Source organism: Drosophila melanogaster, chromosome 3R (assembly GCF_000001215.4).
Source record: "Drosophila melanogaster chromosome 3R".
Taxonomy (NCBI): Eukaryota; Metazoa; Arthropoda; class Insecta; order Diptera; family Drosophilidae; genus Drosophila; species Drosophila melanogaster.
In genome coordinates, this window is record NT_033777.3 from 27,858,510 (window position 1) to 27,872,630 (window position 14,121).

A 14,121-nucleotide genomic window follows, 5' to 3' on the forward strand; every position below is an offset into this window, starting at 1 on the left:
TGGCAAAAGTTTTGCAGCTCGGCAGCTCACCGTTTGTTGCTTCTAATGATGGCATCATAAATTATTACATTGCTATTTCGTTTTTATTGTTTCACCCGCGATTGAGCAGCTGGAAATTTCACCTAGCAGCAAAGACGCTGGTCTGGGATGGTGGCCAAAACAAGGGTAAACGCAATTATTATTACTTTTAAAGCATTTTTATGCCCTTTTATTTCCCGGCCACACGATTTTCCTATTAACGCACCAACTCCTCGTTAAAGTATATAACAATCTTGGCGGCGAAAAATTTCACTTCAGAGTTTATTATGATTTTTATGGATATAATATAGGCCGAACAGGTTCTCCTACCCAAAGCAAAAAAAAAATTATACAAAATACAAGACTGCGCACGTGCAGGTCCTGCCTGGAGTGGAATACTAAAGTCCTGGCGTCCTGAAGTCGCCACCTGTGCGATTCAGCATATTTCCAGCTCCCATTTCGGTCACCACCAAGCATATTGAAGCTGGCCACGGTTTTTTGGGGGGTGGCAGAGACCGGAAATTGTTAAAACTGTAATTGCTAAACGAATTTTAATGAGCTCATTAATTTGATAAAGGGATTTACACGGTGCTGCGGTCTGGCGGCTGGCGGCTGGCTGCTGACGATGTCCTTGTTCCCATCCTCGTCCTTTGGCCAAAACTCGCTATGTGGTTAACTCGGTTGGTATGTCTGTATCCGCCGGCACTGCTGCCGGCATTAATTAAAATTTGCTTCAAATTATTTCCCAGCGTTTTCGTTTTTTGTTTGTGTTAACCAGCCAGCTGCCTCCTCTTGGCAAACAAAATTTGTTTGACTTGCTAATGTTGTCGGCGCAAAAAAAAAACCAAAAAAAAAAAAACAGAAGTTGAAATTTTCACAATAATAAGTACACGCAGTCCGAAAAAATGAAGCAGAAAATGGCGCCCAAAACTAAATAAACGAAGCATGAAGAGATATCCAGTCGGAAGCGGCACTATCCTGGTATGAGTGTGTGTCTGTGTGTGTGTGAGTTGGCCACAGTTGGTTGCAGTTACAGTTACAGGGAAGTTGCGTTGGCACTGACAGTCGCAGACAACACTCACACACATATAGATGGGCCATGGAGTGCCGCATGTTCAGTTGTCTGAAAGCCGAGAATGATGGCGAAACGTTTATTCGCTTTTTTTCGATTGTTTCTCTTTTTTTACGCCAACAGACTTGTTCACAGTGCGTATGCTTGTTTTTCCTTCTCACCCCAGTTCATCACGTGTCCGAGAAAAACGGCGGAAAGATCAAGAGGCGGATAGTATTTCGAGGGCTACTTCTGCCACGGTCATTGTTGCCGGAGCAACTGTAAACGCCTTGATAGGTACGAAAAAAGCTAATTGGATTTCATTCAATCGAAGTTTTCCCCTCTCGAAATGTGGCAATGGATGCCTGCCGATAAGGGGGTGAATTTTTTGTGGCGGGGGAAAAGGTTTTCACAGAATGGAAGATAAACATGGGCTTTCATATTTCGAAAAACAACACTAGACACAATTGTTAAAGCCTACAAATGTAATATAAAATATATGTAAGGGAAAACCCTGTTTAATCCACCCCACTTATTCATTAACCTGACTCCTCGATACTCGACCAAAGTTGATTTTCTCTTAAGGTTGTCTCCTTTCACTTTTCACTGATCTACATAATTTTCATAGTCTCCATTTGCCCACTAGCCGAGCACAATTTGCACTCATAAAGCAATTTAAATTCATGCCAAAGATGAAAGATATCCTTCGCTGGACAGCCAGGACAATGACAATAGTGTGCAAATTGCTGGCGCTGTTTAAGTAAATGTTGGAAAAAACAGGCGAGGATAACAGAACGCAAAACAGAAAGTAAACCCCAAAAAAAATCAGAATTGTCGCTGTACCTGTGCAAAAGTTTCCAGCAACGCAGGTGTATGAAAAACAACAACAAAAAAAAGGGAGAAAAATAAATAAAACAGTGGGGGGGTTAAAGTATATAAAAACATAAAAAATCATCACGCACCGCAGCAGCAGAGGAAATAAAAATAATACAAATAGCAATGAAGATAATATTTTCGCAGCCAGTTGTTGCACGTTGTTGTGGACCGTGGACCCATCGGTGTTATTGTTTTCACACTTTTAATTCAGACCATTTTGCAGATGCATAAATATTTTTAAACCATCGATGGATGGACCGTTCCGCAGATAGAGCGACCATATTTCGCCCAAACTGGATTTTAATCAAGCCATCAAAATATGGCCAAATATGCAAATTGCAAGCAGGAGAGTTTTGGGTGGCTGGATTCAGGACTCGGGATCTAGAGTCCGCCATCCGCTGGCGTCAGGACCGTAAGCCCATTAGCGAGTGACGAGAAAGGATTTTCGTCAGCGGGTTTGAAATGATGGAGCCAAATGTTGCCAAGGCGTCAAGTCAAACGATAAAATATTCAACAAGCGAGCCGGGAAAGCGGCAGCAACAACAAGGACAACATTAGTAACATTTGTTTGAATTAAAATGAAAACGCTGACAATCTCAGTGACTTTGAATGCCAAAGGCGGCAGCTTGTCTTCAACAAAAATGGGTGTGTGTATATGCTTAAATAGAATTAACATTCGTCTTGCCAGCAGCTACGAAAAAAGCATAGCAAAAGCACAGCAAAAGCAAAGCACAAGCAACAAAGCCATGTAACCCTGCAGCCAACCTTTCACTGGAAGCGAAAACACGACAGCAGATTTGCTCGGCAGCTCATTCATTTTGCGCAGCCTGTCTGGTGCTTAGATCCCACGCCACGCCCACCAACCCATCCGCCTGCACAAGGGGAAAAATCAGCCCCCACCCCAAAACGCCCAACACCCTCACCACCATTTCCTCGCATTTCATTTGTATTCGTAGCATTGTGTCCTGTTGAACATTCTTAATTAGGTTAAATCTACTGTGCCACGCCGTATTCTTGGGTTGGGCCCCAGGATTTGCCCCCTATGCCTCCTTGCATACGCACCCTTTTGCGGGGACCCGTAATGAAGTCGGTCCTTCGGGCAGGCGACACCCGGAACGCGTGTTCGCCATTTGGCATAATTTAGTATGCCGACGGCCGCCAAAGACACAAAACTCATATTTGCAATTTAAATCCAGGAAATGAAACAATTACAAAGTTTATCGGTTGCAATCAAACTCGTCGGTCCCCTTAAAAATCATACCATGTGTGTTCCCATTAAGGAAAATGTATTGACAGACCTTTCTTATAGTGCGGCAAGTTTAGAAAACACACTCGAAATAAATGGGGATATTCTTTCATTAATCATCAAAAATAATAGCTAAATACCCCAACTAATAATTATAAACTAAAATAAAGCATAATCACATTACGTTCTTATATTTACTATATTGTTTTTCGAGTGCAGCTCAATTTTTCCAAAGTACCTTGCCCAAATTTTTGGCAGTTTCTGGCAAAGGCCTGTCTGTCAGCCAGCTGCCAGCTCAAGCGCTTATTATAAATGAACTGAAATTTAATTAGGAGTTTGCCATATTTTGTTTCAGTCTGTCCATGGAGCACGTCCCATCTCCATCAAGTTGGCCATCATCATCAAGATGGTTGGTGCGTTGTGTCTCCATTTCAGGCTCCATCACGAACATTATTAACGTCATTGTGTGGCCGGCCACTCTGCCAGGTTCACTCCCAGAGCCCAAAAAATGTTGTTAACTAAACTTTTACGCAAAAAATAACACAGCAGAGCACAAACACGAACACAAACACGAACCGTAGCCGTAAACGGCGACGTAACCATAACCGTAGACCCTGTCAGGACGAAGGAGAGGGAATACTTGAAATTCACTTTATTCGCGGGATAGCAAGAAGACAAGAGGAGACGGTGCCAAAAAAGAAGACAGTCCACTGTACACGAGTTTATATGAGTATGTCAGTGTCCTTTTTCCGTCCTGTTTTCCCTTTTATTAAATTGAATTTCACCCTCGGACATGGAAGGAGCCCAAGAATTCAAAATGAGGCCGAGGCGATATGTTTATGATGCCACTTGTCTGTCTACCAAATACAATTTTCGTATTTCTGTACATATATTGGCGCTCATATTTCAAAGTGTTGGCCGTTGACAATTTCGTCGCTTTTAAATTAGCTTTGACATTTTTTGGGCGACATCGGGCATCGACTTTATTGAAAAGAACTGAGATCATGTCCCAAGTCTATCCCTTCTCCAAAGTCAGACAGGGAAATCGAATTAAAAACTCATCTTTGCTCAATTTGTGCTACTCCGCAACTCGTGTCCCACATTTCCAGCCGCCAGTCACAGACGATTTGGGCTCGTGTCCTGACTAAAACACCATCTATCCTTGTCATCCTTTCAGAGGGTATGTGTTAGTTATTTTCAAATCTTATCTCAAAGCCCGGATCCTGCAGTCCAGAGCCCGCTGAGGAACTCGACTTTAGGGTTCTCTCTTCCATTTTTTATGTATTTAACAATTTCAAGGGTATATATAGTTATGTGGAAGGTTGATAGGGCCTTCCGAGCAGAGACCGTTGTGTCCAAAAGATCGTTGCCTCCAGAAACGACTTCGTTGTCGTCTGTAGGTTGAAGGTTGAACTCCTCAGTTAAGCACCCATCGACTTCTTTGTCGATTAAAGAGGGGTTAAAACAAAACGAAAGGTTTCGCTTAACAAATTGAGGGTTTATTCAATGATGTGTACAGATCGAGGTCTTCTTGTCTACTGACTAAAAATAAAGCTAAGCTCAGACAAAAAGCTTAGCGCCATGTGTATTCTAACATAACTTAATCTAATAAGAGGGTATGTAAGGGTATACATGACTCCCCCAGCGTAAGTTTCAAGTATGTGGTTGAAATTATTTCATTAAGTAATACATATGTAAATAATAGGAGTACAGAAATGTTAGGTTTCACAATCTTCATTTTGATATTTATATTTCCGTTTCACCTGATCCTTATAGATTTTTCGTTTATTGTCTTTATTATTAATCAAGTAGTTACCGTATTGAGTGTAATTACTTATTTCTTTATATTTTGGATTTGATTTTCCTACTTGATTATTTTTTACAAATATATTTGAGAAGTTTGACTCGTTTATGTTATCCTGTTTTGCATTTAAAGTTTGTTTGTTTCTTACTAGCTTTTCGGATAGTTTAGAGATGTCTTCGTGACAAAGTATATTATTAAATAAATCTATCGGTCTAATATTTGTGGTTGAATGAATTGTGTTATTATAGCAAACAATTGCTTTATAAACATTTTCTTGAATAGTGTCAAAATTGTTTGGATCAGCATTATACAATCGCATATGTTCATTTAGGGTTAAGTGCAATCTTTCCACATCAGAGTTTCCAGTTTTCTTATAAGGAGTTGTAAAGTGTATATCTATGTTATTTTCGAGGAGAAATTGCTTAATTACGACAATATCGAATTCGTTATCAGTTACAATCTTTTTCGGCTTTCCTAAGTATTGAATTCTTAATTTGATTGCGTTAAGCAAAGAAATCCAAGATCTGTCTTTAATATGTTGAGCAGTGGCATATTTAGACATTTTGTCAATTGATGTAACGTACATAATGTTTCTTTTAGGATACCAGATGTCTATGTGAATTATATCGTTTATTTTATCTGGCGTTTCTGTAATATTAAAATTATATTTTATAGGTTGTCTATCATATTTGGCTAAATTACAAATTTTACAATTGTTAATATAATTTTGAATAAACTTTTGCATTTTTGGATAATAGTATTTTTCTCTTATAGATATAAAAATTTCGTTAATGCCTCTGTGATTATTCTTTATGTGTTCGTTTTCGATAATCTTCAGGAGTTTTTCTTTATCATTTATGTCTTCTAACAATGTACCTGACTTTAGAATTCTTAAATTTTTATTACTTGAAAAATACTGCCTATAAATTTCTTGAAATTTTACAAATAAACTTAAATTTTCACAAAATATTACAACTAAGCCTTTTTCTGGCAGTTTCTCTTGCATGAACTTAAGCATATTTTCCTGATTTCCGCTTGATTTAAAGATATGTCGTATTTTCTTGTTATGCAAAATTTTGAAGGTACTTAAATCGCTTTCCGCTTCTATTATTTGTATTTGGATTTTAAAAACGTTTAGACAATTAGTTGTAATACTAATAAAATTAAGATCGTCTGAGTCCGCACTGTGAATAGTTTCCAAATCGTCAATATCGTTGGCAAATATATGAATTAGATCTTTCGAGAAATCTTCATTTATAATTTTTGTCTTAGGCGTAACTTCCGGTAATGTGTTAGTGTTCTCTAGCATAAATATATCTAAGTTATTAATTTCTATATTTGTTTGGGCATTTTTATCATACTCTTCTGTTGATGCTTTGACAATTCTGCTAAGTCCGTCTGCTAAAGCGTTTTCTTTACCTTTTATAAATGTTATGTCAAAATCAAACTCGTTTAATTGCACTTTCCAACGTTGTAACTTTAGGTTGGGTTCCTTTAGATTATTAAGCCAAACTAGGGGTCTATGGTCGGTTTTAATTATAAACTTTCTTCCATAAATATAATATTTAAAGAATTTTGTTGACCAATAGATTGCAAGAAGCTCTTTTTCTATTGTACTGTAATTAAGTTCATGATTTTTAAGAGAACGACTAGCATAAGAAATTACTTTATTATCTTGCATGAGCACGGCGCCTAATGCATAGTTACTTGCGTCTGTAACTATCGTGAATTGTTTGTTAAAATCTGGGTAAACGACTATCGGATCGCTTGTTATTAGGATTTTTAGTTTTTGAAAAGCTTCTACGTATTCTTGATCATGTGTGTTTATTTTAGAATTTTTCTTTAAGTATTTTATTAAGGGCTGGGCAATTTTGGAGTAGTCTTTTATGTAGCGCCTCAAATAACCTGTGATGCCTAGAAAACTTTTAATTTGTTTCTGGTTTGTCGGTAAATTTATCTTACAAATTGCGTCAATTTTCTTCTGACTTGGCTTTAGACCTTCTGAATTAATGGTATGTCCGAGAAATTCAATCTCCTCTCTGGCAAACTCGCATTTGTCTGATTGGAGTTTTAAATTTGCCTTAGATAGACAGCTGAAGATACAGCTTAAATGATTGACGTGTTCCCCTATATTCTTAGAAAATATAAGGATGTCATCCATGTAAACAATGCAAAATTGTCCGGTATAGGGGCTAAGGATATTATTCATTAGCCTTTGAAATGTTGAAGGTGCGTTCCGTAGTCCGAAAGGCATACGAAGGAACTCGTAATGGCCACTGGTTGTTGAAAAGGCTGTTTTGTGCACATCTTTGTTGTCCATTTCTATCTGATAGAAACCTTTTGCAAGGTCTAAAGTTGAAAAAATTTTACAGTCGCCCAATTTGTCGAAAATCTCGTCTATATTTGGGATCGGGAATCGATCTTCAATGGTTTCCTTATTAAGTTTACGGTAGTCTACGACGAGCCGCCACTTTTGCTTATTGGACTGGTCCATTTTTTTCTGAACAACCCACAAAGGACTATTATATGGGCTTTTAGAGTGTCTTATAATTCCTTGATCTAACATTTCTGCTATTTGCCGGTTAACTTCGTCTTTGTGAATTTCTGGGTATTTGTATGTTTTCGAATAAATGGGAAGATCATTCTTTGTAATAATCCTGTGTTTGATTTCACTTGTGAAACTTAGGTCTTGGCCTTCTTTGTAAAAAATATGTTCGAATTTTTGTATAAGCTCATTTATTGAGGATCTGGCCTGTGGACAAATTAAGTTCATTGGAATTAAGTTATGTATGCCAAGATCCAAGTGGTTTTCCTGAACTAAAAGATCTAAATAAACATTATTGAGTTGAATCTTTTTGTTTGAGTAATCGATGACTGCATGCAAGTCATTAAGTATGTTACAGCCAATTAGCCCATCGAAATAGTTGTGAAAATTATACTCTAGAAATTCACAAATATAACCTTCAGCTTCAAATTCTTGAAAACATGGAAACCTGCATAATTTTCTTATTTTAATTTTGTTTCCCATTGCTTTTACTTCTATGTCAATGTCTGTTTTCCACTTCGGGTGACACAAATTATCATTTATTACACTGAATTCTGCTCCAGTGTCAATAATAAATAATAATGGCCTCTTTTTACCTTGAACTTCTATATATGGTATTCGTCTTGATCCTCTATCTGAAAATTTACACTTGATTGATTAATATCCATTGGCTCGAAACTACGCCTGCTTTGCTCAGAGCTTTGCACATTTCGACTATTTGTTGAGACTCGAGCAGAATTAGAAGTTGAGCTATTATTCGATTGATATTGATATCCCTGCCTTCTATTATTTACCCTAGGCGTACCTTCAGTTCTTGAATTTTCTTGTTGTTCAACATTATTTTGTTGAAACCTATTGGCTTCATCAAGGCTTCTTTCTGTAACGACTGGTTCGTTTACATTTCTATTATCATTACTGAAATTGGTTCTGAAGTTGGGTTTATTGTACCTATTATTTCTTCGAATTGGTCCGTATAATGTGTAGCTTTGATGCCGAGCATCTTCAATGATTTTATAGGCATCCTCTACGGAATTTGGGTTTCTCGCGAATATTAACGTTTTTGTAGGTTCAGGCAAGTTGTCTCTAAAAACGCGGAGTGCAATTCGGTTCACTTCTAATGTGGTGTATGTTTTGTCGTCATGGATCAGTATCCGGTTGTGTACCCTATTCGAAATTTCATTAATTTTGTTATAATATTCTTCTATAGTTGATTCCACTCGACACAATTTTAACATATCCATTAAGACATCGCTTGTTTCTTTTTCCCCGAAATTTTTCAGAATTACACGTTTAAAACTTTCCCACTCTGTCATATTTCCATGCCTATGAATCACTGGCCTGCATAATCCCACAAATTTATTTTTTATAAAGCCAAACAAAATATTTTTTGTATTCGTGTCGAAAACATCAAAAGAAGGAAGGATATTTTCTATTTGTGTAATTAAATCTGGCAATTGATTTGTATCAGTACCATCAAAATTTTGTATTAACTTGATGCAGTTCATTGTTGAGTTAAATGCGGCTAAGCTATTTTCGTTCATTTTAGATTTCTTTGTTTTCTCTCGAGGTTCGCAAGTATTAATAGTTAGCTTTTAGTTTCTTATCTTAGCTAGTATAAAGAGCTTTGTCGAAGAAAAAAAAATTTTATCAGCTTAAGTTCTTCTTCTCCAGGTTGGGTTTCGTCACTCCGTACATGCAGGTGTTCCAAAGCTTTCCAGTTATGTTTTATGTTCCTCTTTATACTCGGCCACGTGCATTGGTTAACGTATTGAAGATTTCCGGACTTAAATTACATAAGAACAGCTTACTGTGGTTCCGAATGAATTTCTTGACGTATGGCTGGTTTCCTTATTTTTTCTGTGTTGATCCTCGTCGCCAGTTATGTGGAAGGTTGATAGGGCCTTCCGAGCAGAGACCGTTGTGTCCAAAAGATCGTTGCCTCCAGAAACGACTTCGTTGTCGTCTGTAGGTTGAAGGTTGAACTCCTCAGTTAAGCACCCATCGACTTCTTTGTCGATTAAAGAGGGGTTAAAACAAAACGAAAGGTTTCGCTTAACAAATTGAGGGTTTATTCAATGATGTGTACAGATCGAGGTCTTCTTGTCTACTGACTAAAAATAAAGCTAAGCTCAGACAAAAAGCTTAGCGCCATGTGTATTCTAACATAACTTAATCTAATAAGAGGGTATGTAAGGGTATACATGACTATATTCTTCGATTTGGCGAATATGGCTTCCCTTTTTGTTTTTATTGTTTTACTAGCAGAAAATCTGTTTCATTCGTAAGCTTTTATTGTTGCTACGAGTAATTTGATGTGTATTGCATTTAAGCTAATATTCGAGTTGTTGCTCGGAGGTTTTAATGCCGCTTTTACGATCTTTTTATTGCCTTTTTATTTGCTGGCCCTTGGACCTGACCCAGTGCCACTGGTCAGCATTCCAGAGCCAGCAATTTCTGTGGAGTGGATCAACTTTACTCAACTAATTTGTAGCAATTACAATAGAGGAAAAGGAATGAGCCAGCCAGCCTCTTTTATTAATTATAATTTCCCGGCTGCCAATTGCTTCATTTATGAGAAATAACACCCTACATCAATCATCGTAAAAGTCCTTTTTTGGACGTAACCCTTTAGAGACACATTAGAGACACTTGGTTGGCTGTTTTTATGTGAATGTGTTTTGTTTTGGGCGTGAGTAAAGGGGTTTTTCATTGACTTTCTTGATCACGACTTGGCAAACTAATGGGTCACTTCAAAGGATGCCAAACAAAGATAATCTCGGCCACAATTTATTTACCTTTCGCTGACCAAACCAATTTACGATTTTAATCAAAACCCAGTCGGGGGATCAGGAACAGGAGTAGGAGCTGCCATCAAAGCAAATAGTTGAGCTGCTGTCACTGTGCAAAGGGAAAGGGCAAAGGGCACGGAGCAAAGGTCCAAAGGCAGCTGGCTAATGCTCAGTGTCCAACCTAATTTGACGCTGACGAGAAACGAGAAACTGTATGTCCGACTGTCTGTTTTTCCGACTGCCTGTCCGTCCGTCCGTTCAACCGACTAACCAACTGAATGACTGACATGCCAGTCTGTGCATAATGCTTATTACCGCAATCATTTACAGCACTTGGCCATGTTCCCTTTATCCTAGGCCTGGTCCAGTGAAGATGCGGTCCCCCTCCGGTGGAAGTGCTGTTTCCCCAGGAATGCAATATGCAATCTCCAGGCACACGCACTCTACTCCCGCACATTAGTGAAAGTGTTCGGTGCAGTGAGAGAATAAACAAGTGAACATTGTTCTTACACTTGGAGAAATCAGCAGTAACCTATGTGATTTTTGTGAAGTTTGTATGTTTTCACGGATTTAATGAGTTTGATCCGCATAAATATAAATAAACAACATTTAAGGTAACAATTTTCGCAGTGTCGACAAGCAACAGTTTCCACTATTTAATGGCGACCTACGAGAAGCCCCCCGCACTTCGTATGGTTAACACACACATGTCTGTGTGCACTGGTGTGGTGTCATGTTCGCTATTATGAATTGTGCAATTGTCGTCAACGCCAGCGAGAAGTCAACCCCATTCTGTGCCGCTTTGGGTTCCCTTTTTCATTCCGCATCAACATCGCCATCACCATCTCACCATCTCGCCATCTCCATCTCCAGTTGAGCTGACAGTCAGGCAGTCAGTCCATCTCCCGGCTTTTGCCCCCGAATCACTCCGTCTGTTAGTCACTTCTAGTGCTTGGTTTCATTCCGATTGCCTGCTCATCATCCAGCAGTTCTTTGTTTGGACGACGATGGCACACACGGCGTATACGTAATGCTGCCTGCGTTTGCCTTCGTTTGCTTTCGTTAGCCGCCTGCATTTGCCGCCATTTTTCAACGGAGTGTTTTCGTTTTTTTTGTTTTTTTTATTGTTTGTAAAACTACTGCTTTTGTTGCTGCTCCGGCACTCCTAGTAAATGACTCTTCAACGTTTGTCGTATTTGTCGTCTGGCAGCACTTTGGAGTGCCAAAATATTTTTACATTTGTATACCGCTTCCATTGTCATTTGTTTTAGGAAACATTTTATCTTGCGAAATGCGACAAATACTCTTGCCTTAATAGGGATACGCACTGGATATCGACCTGCTTCGGCATTTATGACATCCGACGGCACTCTAATTAAGCCACCAAGTGCTACAATCAGCCAGGTGAGAAGCGCAGCAGTTAATCAAGCGAGCAAGTATTTAATTAAGTGCGCCAAATGGATGTGCATGCGATGGGCTTCATTATGGTCCTTGCGCCGTAAAATCTTTTGCCAGCATTTCCCGTGATTCTCCGGGGGATGCAGGTGGGGTGGTTGGATAAGTAAGTGGGGTGGTAGGGTGCGTTGTATCGCTATAACATTTATGCGCTTTTCCCGGCCCATCAAAGTCATCAAATGAAACGAACAGCCCCGGCAATCCCACGTCACTCTAGAGATACACTCTTTACATATACATATACATATACATACGGTTCTGAATCAGATTGCGAATCTGAATCTGTGCGCTCTGGGTGTAAAGTTGTCAGCTAGTTTGCATTCATCAGCAGCAATGCCGGCAATTGAGTGACACCGTACCCATATTCCAGTATCATCATCATCATCAGCAGCAGCAGCAGCAGCATTCCCATCTCAAAGATTTACATGACAGCAGTTGCAGTTCGTTCGCTATTCATTTGCTGGCAGTCCTTTTGATTGCTTGTATTAGTGATTGTCAGTTGGCCAAAAGAGGGCGGAAGAGGGGGCGTGGCTGTCTCTCCATTTGATTGCCATTGCAACACGTAAATCTCTTATGCTTATGAATATGCGCATAGCGAGTAAAAAATTTCATGTTTGTCGCTCGGCATTGATTGAAGTGTGAGTCCCCTGCTACATTCACTACATATAGATATCCATCCTCTTCATTATGCGAGTGCAACCATTATCGAGCTCCTCAAAAGGACTTTGCGCGCTTTGAGACCAATTTATTGATTTCTGGCTGAGCAGCAGAAAGTCGCCCAAAGCAACAACCCTCATTACAATTCCGAATACCAATCAAACAGTTTCTCATGGCATTGTGAATGCTGTCGACACTGGCCTAAACATTTAAGCCATTAACACGCAAAGGTCGCCAAATTCTATTGATTATGACCGCTGGCCAGACGAAAGGGCCAAGAGCGACCGCCCAGCGAAACGATAACAAATAACAATAACAAACAAACAATCGACACAAAGAGTCCTGTTGAATTTCTTGGTAGGGGGTGGGGTTTGTCTGGGGGAAATTCGGCGCTTGAACGACTAAACTGTTTTTCCTTTTTACTGTCTGGCAGTCGCAGTCGTTGGAGGAGGAATAAAAGTCGATTTGAGTTAATGCCAACTGACAGCCAGTTGTCAATTAAAGCAAACAATCGCATGTTATTACAATTTTCGTTAAGTACTGAGTGTGTAAGAAACAACTATAAATTTAATATAGGATAGCTAAGTAAAAAAAAAAAAAACAGTAATACAACCAATAAATGATATCCTTAAGATATGTACAAACATCCAGTACGCATCACTAGCTTCTGCGTCTAGGATTTTTCAACTCCTTTTTCCTTGCCCTCTTCGAAGGTTTCATGTAAGACCTGCGGGTTCAGGACAAGTATTGAGCCAATCGACGAAGTCCGGCATGCCATTAATCAATAAATACCATTCGCCGCTGGGAATGTAAACGTTGCACACGCAGGCATTCAGCAAATGCAGGACCCCAGCGATTACGCCAAAGGCGCTCGACATATAGAATATGTATGCGAACTCGTTGCCGCAATGATCGACCATGGACACCAGGAGGGCAAGTGCGCTTCCTAGGCACAGGAAGCCGCTGGCGAAATTAAACGTCATCGCCTGTAAAACACACTCGTTGAGCATTCATCATCGCCAAATAACTATCGAAACCAGAACAACCCAACCCAGCCCAGCAACGCCCCGCCCAGCCCAACAAATGTATGTGTACGCACAATTGGATCGAGGCCCACGGTGGTGCAGCATAGCCGGAATATGACGAGAACCACGCTCTGACAGGCGATGGCGGGTAGGATGAACGTGTACATCCACACCGATATGCCGTACTCCTCGCCCAGGACACAGTGCGTGGATAGGATTCGGATGAGCAGACCCAGGGCCACAACCTCCAGGACCTGATGGACAAAGGCAGATACGTTACCACGCCCATTGCACTGCAAGATTGCAGTTATAGTCACCGCCGTTAGCAACTGCAGCACAAAGTTCACCAAACGAAAGGGGAAGCTCATAATGGTAACCAGAAATTTTGTTCAAAGCATTGACAGTAAAAGCAAATCTGCCATCTAATGAAGGAAAAAAGGAAACCGTTTTTCCTTACTTCGATTGGACTTTGAATTGGCTACATTTTAAAAGTAGGTGAACTGTAGCATCAAATTACAAGATATTAAGATACCCCAATAACATAGTGTGACCAGTATCCCCAAATTACAATCTTATGTAGCTTTGGGCACACTGTTTTACTGTAAATGCTTTATTCAAGATGCCAACTTGTGGAATTGCTTCACTCGTAGCAAAA

The 14,121-nt window shown here is 39.6% G+C and overlaps 2 protein-coding genes across 4 annotated transcripts in view, besides 1 other annotated feature; both read right to left on the reverse strand.

Moving 5' to 3' along the window:
* Positions 1–14,121, reverse strand: part of CG34353 (uncharacterized protein) — a 137,878-nt gene that overhangs the window by 90,544 nt on the left and 33,213 nt on the right. The window lies entirely within an intron of this gene.
* Positions 4,500–9,747: a mobile genetic element.
* CG12426 (uncharacterized protein) lies at positions 12,992–13,881 on the reverse strand. Its single transcript, NM_143334.2, has 4 exons — positions 13,784–13,881; positions 13,541–13,720; positions 13,234–13,427; positions 12,992–13,168 (listed from the first exon to the last, which is right to left on the reverse strand). Exons 1-4 carry the CDS (start codon positions 13,832–13,834, stop codon positions 13,102–13,104), a joined length of 492 nt encoding a protein of 163 aa, NP_651591.2. The 5' UTR covers positions 13,835–13,881; the 3' UTR covers positions 12,992–13,101.

What these genes read in the sequence shown, in the direction of transcription:
- CG12426 (NM_143334.2), bottom strand. Translation starts at nt 13,834, where the DNA reads ATGAGCTTCCCCTTTCGTTTGGTGAACTTTGTGCTGCAGTTGCTAACG. An exon ending in CCGTGGGCCTCGATCCAATT is followed by an intron (nt 13,428 to 13,540) that starts GTGCGTACACAT and finishes TGTGTTTTACAG; the next exon opens with GCGATGACGTTTAATTTCGC. An exon ending in TACATTCCCAGCGGCGAATG is followed by an intron (nt 13,169 to 13,233) that starts GTATTTATTGAT and finishes CTGAACCCGCAG; the next exon opens with GTCTTACATGAAACCTTCGA.